Source organism: Tarenaya hassleriana, unplaced genomic scaffold (assembly GCF_000463585.1).
Source record: "Tarenaya hassleriana unplaced genomic scaffold, ASM46358v1 Cleome11, whole genome shotgun sequence".
NCBI classification, from domain to species: domain Eukaryota; kingdom Viridiplantae; phylum Streptophyta; class Magnoliopsida; order Brassicales; family Cleomaceae; genus Tarenaya; species Tarenaya hassleriana.
In genome coordinates this window covers 2,450,140-2,454,979 of record NW_010961290.1, presented here as the reverse complement: position 1 = coordinate 2,454,979, position 4,840 = coordinate 2,450,140, and the positions used below count along the sequence as shown (strand labels likewise).

Below are 4,840 nucleotides of genomic sequence, written 5' to 3'. Positions count from 1 at the left end.
GACCAAACGAGCCAGTCCGTCACGAGCTGGTCTGGTTCGCGGACCAGAAAAAAATATTTTTTTTTTTAAATTTTAAAATTTTAATATATTTTAAAATATTTTTATATACAAATTTTATTTTTATTACATATTTAGTTTGTTTTTGTTAAATTTTTTTTATTATACTTTAAATATTTTAAATATTTTTTAAATATTTTTTAGTATAAAAATTTAATTTTTAAAATCTATATATTTGGTTCGCGGGCCGACTCATTTGGCTCGCGGATTAAGACGATATGGGTTGGACTGATATATTTTTGGCTCGCTAAAAAATGGGCTGAACTGGACTGGACTAAAATTTTTCTAGACCGGAATGAGCCGGGTTAGGCGGGGCCGAACCAACCGGTTTTACACCCCTATCAAAAACTCGTACATTCATCCTCGATAGATTCAAAAATCAAATAGAAAATTGTAGAACCAAAATCATTCAAATTTCTGATCAAATATTATGGCAAGTGAGGTGCGGAAGTAGCGGATCAGATGGGCCGGGATGGTCCATTTACTGTCCACATAGTTCCACAAAGGCCCAAATAGGCCCATTATCAGAGTGTGCATATGAGTTGGCATCCACACGACAATTTACCAAGTTTGGACAAAAACACCCAAAAAGCTAGAAACATTTTCAAATGGGATGTTATTATATTTATAAAAATAACACACACACACACTCATTTTCTCAATACGCCATAAGACAAAAGGGTAATTTCGTTACGACTGAATATGCAATAGAATTTAAAAAAATCACAAAGTTGTGTTTGCTTTGTAGGAAAAAAAAAAAACGAATTCAATTTCTATTGATTATGAAGAGGTCAAGTCCGTCACCGAATTTCATTTCACCATTTTCTTGGAAGAATCATAAAAATGTCAAAACGACAAAAGCCAATCAAATTCTTCTGCTTTCCCTCTTCAACTTTCCCTCTTCCTTTGTCTCCGTCTCTCGCCCACTTTCTCAGCTCCCAAACATACCCTCCGGATTCCAGGAAGAAAGAAGGAAGAGAGAATTCGAATTCTCTCTCTCTGAGATAGATGATAACGCCGAATTGGGAGCTCCGCAGTTGCTGCAACCATGACCAGGTCGTCTTCCTCGCCACCATCGGAGTCTTCACCTTCGTCATCCTCGTGGTCAGTTCCCTTTTCTTGCTAAATCACCCGTTTTTGGTTCCAGGGAAAATGTTGGGGACAAGAAAAAGATTAAAGATAGGAACTTTTGTTGGTTTCTTCGATTCAGTGGAAGATCTGAGGAGTTTTCGTCAACTCTGGTCTAAAGGGTATCCGATCCTGGGGTTCATGTAGCAAATGACTTGTGATTTCATCTAATTCTCACCAATTTCGGTATTTTCATGGTTACCCACATAACGTTTCGTCTCTATTTACTCGGAGTATCTATTATTGATGTTTATGACCTATCTGCATAAGAATTAAGAACTACTGAATTCATGAGAGATGAAAACTTAAAAACGAAATGCTTGTGGTAATTCTGGGAGTTAAGCTCTCATAGCATCAGATTAAACACATACGAACTTGCATTTTCCTGAGATGATGTGATTAGTTTCTCTTCTTTCTTTTTTTTTTTTCCGGGCAATACTTATGTGTTTCTTTTTGGATTTCTGATGTTGGTTACAGCTATGGAGGACATTTCTTTTGACGCCCTTTAAGCTCATAACCGTGTTCTTGCATGAAGCAAGCCATGCCATTGCTTGCAAGCTTACTTGTGGAGATGTAAGGAGCTTTTGATTTCCACTCTACATGTCATGAAAGGGTACACAGAGCCAATTTCGATTGATTGAAAGTTCTAACACTTTGTGGTTCACTTCGACAAAATGTGGTGTGGTTGAAACCTGTGATCCGTTATGAGAACATAACCTGGTCTTAGAAACACAAATTATTTTCAGGAATCCCATCTAGGGCTCGAGTAGATTGACTGTGAAACTCCATCCTGTAGGTAAAATAAATTTGGTTTGCTAAAATGAATCTGGCATCGTATTTATGTTGTTCTTTTGGGGTTTGGAAGTTCATCAAAGGATCGCAAAGCCGGATATTACAGTTTGCATGTTGTAGAGATTAAGATTGTTTTTTCCCAAATCATAGAGACATTGCCTATAGCCAGATTATATGCCTGTTTGGTACTTGTCTTGTCAAGACACGATTTCTGTTGTCTGGATCTGTATTGCGGTTGGGTTTCATGAGAATTTGAATAACCGCTATGATGCAACGGTATGTTACCTGGTGCAAGTGTTAGAGAAGAAGAGGATAAACCCGGAAACTTTGCTCCTCTGCTAGAGTTGCTTAAATGAAAATCTTCTATTTCATCATTCTGTCTCACTGCAACTTAGCCTTCTGAGCAATGCAGCCATCAGAACTCTAGATGCTCTAGGAAGCTTGTCCATAACACTCAGTCAAACTCTTTAGCACAAAAATTGCAGGTTTGGTGAGGTGATGTATCTGCAAAATGGTCACTTCATTTGCACAATCAGATAAAACATCAATTCCCACTGTCCATTATCTCCATTTTCCATTGCATACGGTTGAAAAATTCATCATCATCTTGAATCTGCAGGTTGAAGGGATGCAGGTTAATGCAAATGAAGGGGGGTCGACTACAACACGTGGTGGCATATATTGGCTGATCTTACCCGCTGGCTGTAAACCACATCCCCTTCCTTTGGAACATCGATCTATAAAATACGAAATCACCTCTTTCTTTGAAACTGTACTCACTTTGTCAACTGATATAGCCTTCACATGAGTTGAAGCACCGAGATTGTCTTCTCGTGAACAAGTCAGAACCTAAAGTTGCAACCTTTTTTCATGCATTTGTTTCAGATCTTGGCTCATCCTTTTGGGGAATGGCTTTGATTCTTGCGTCTACGAATCTCCTGACAGCAAGAATAGCTGCTGGCTGCCTAGCTCTCGCCCTGTTTATTGTTCTCTTCATTGCCAAAAACGTAAGAATAAGGTTTCATGATGAGATTTCCCTTCATTTCTCTTTGATAGTATTTCCCCTTAAGGCACAATAACTTAAAACAAGGAGATCCAATTTTTTGTTTTGACAGTGGACACTCCGAGGGCTTTGTATCGGTAAGTATTCTTATAATTTCTCTTTCCAATTTTCTTTCTTTACCCAGATCCTTTTCATTGCAAGATCTGATTTCCAACTACAATGTAACAGGATTCATAATTTTCCTTGCCATTATCTGGGTTTTACAAGAGACAACGACAGTCAAAATCCTCCGTTATGTCATTTTGTTCATCGGTGAGTTCCTAAGCCTACTTTTCCTTCCAGCAGTTCCATCTTCTCCATCGAAGCTCGGTAACATTCTTGTCGAATATCACAGGTGTGATGAATAGCTTATTCTCAGTTTATGGTATGTATTCCGTTTGTTTATCTCCCACATTAAGTGCTACATAAACCCTTTATCTTGAAAAAGGATCAAGACTTGTATAATCACGGGTTAACTCTGTGTACGCAACGAATGTAGATATCTACGATGATCTGATATCTCGAAGAGTCTATACGAGTGATGCTGAGAAATTTGCTGAGATCTGCCCTTGCTGTACCGGTGTTGGCTGGGGTGTCATCTGGTAAGCCATCTTTTAAGCAATAAGACGGATCCATACATATACATACACATGAATGTAGTGATATACTTCCCATGCTTACATGCATATAGCTTTCCTCCGTGTTTCATTCATATCTGTAAACTCTCAATGAAACTGTTTGGCCATTTTCACTGCAGGGGGGTGATTTCATTGGTGTTTCTCTGCGCATCTTTGTATCTTGGACTTGTAATCCTATCGTAAAGGTACCATCACCTACACGAGTTGGGTTCTTCAGTTCAATTTCAGACACTAAGGAGCAAGAACCTTAAAGAGGCTGTCTCTCATCATCACCTGTTCTTTGAATGGTCTGGAAAACGTCTTTGGTTTCTGTCGAGTTCTTCTGCAACTTCATTGCCTTCTCTGTTGGTGTTCAAGATTTTGGTTTCAGATTCTTCGGGTATCCGATAATCGAAAGCTCATCTTCACCGTCAATTGGGCGTGTCGGATTTGTGCATTCTCGATTCTTGATTCGGACAACACATTTGATCAAAGTTAGATTCTTTTGAAAAAAAAAGTTTGTATTCTTTTGTTGTTCTTGGAGAGTGGAGAGTGGGGAATAGAATCCGTTGATACGTGGAAATAGATTCTTTTCATTGCATATCTCTCATGAACACGCAACTTGTTCCTTTTTGGTGCCATGAAATGCAACCAACCAAACCTAAAAATTTATATTCGAATGTTTAATATAGTCGAGTTATTATTATGTTAAAATTAAACATGAATTATATGTTGAATTGATATAAATTAATTAATTGATGAATTTTTTAGGGGATTTTCTCTAATATGATATATTATGAGTACTAATCATTTGAATTGGTCTATCCGTTTCATTGAAAGCTCGTTGACATTTGGTTAAGCCTTTTTTTTATATTTCATAATAACTATGGTCCAAAGCCTTTTAGAACATTTACAAATGTAAAGTATGCACAACTAATTCCACGCAAAACTACGTCTCTTCTATCCATGAGCGGATTTGGACCTAATATATATATATATATATATATATATAGATTTGGATAGTTTCTTTATTTGCCCCCACACGGCATATTGTTATGGAAGATGTGACAATGATGAGTTAGATTATCTGAACCATCCCTCGCAACTTGTGCATTGTAATGCTTTAATGTATTCACTATTCACATTCATCCAAATGTATCGATGTGTGTATGTGTGTGTATATATATATATATATATATATATT

General features: G+C 37.3%; 1 protein-coding gene across 4 annotated transcripts; it reads left to right on the top strand.

Annotated features, from left to right (window-relative positions):
* The first annotated feature begins 875 nt into the window (after positions 1-875).
* LOC104805570 lies at positions 876-4,239 on the top strand. 4 transcript variants are annotated; one of them, XM_019201573.1, is made up of 10 exons: positions 1,252-1,371; positions 1,663-1,758; positions 2,463-2,472; positions 2,597-2,681; positions 2,863-2,984; positions 3,093-3,117; positions 3,209-3,292; positions 3,375-3,404; positions 3,519-3,621; positions 3,777-4,239. In XM_019201573.1, exons 2-10 carry the CDS (start codon positions 1,715-1,717, stop codon positions 3,838-3,840), a joined length of 567 nt encoding a protein of 188 aa, XP_019057118.1. In that variant the 5' UTR covers positions 1,252-1,371; positions 1,663-1,714; the 3' UTR covers positions 3,841-4,239. The 4 variants fall into 4 exon arrangements, with proteins under 4 accessions (XP_010528484.1, XP_019057118.1, XP_010528485.1 ...); XM_010530182.2 differs by lacking the exons at positions 1,252-1,371; positions 2,463-2,472 and adding an exon at positions 876-1,161; XM_010530183.2 differs by having other exon boundaries at positions 2,463-2,681.
* The last annotated feature ends 601 nt before the right edge of the window (positions 4,240-4,840 follow it).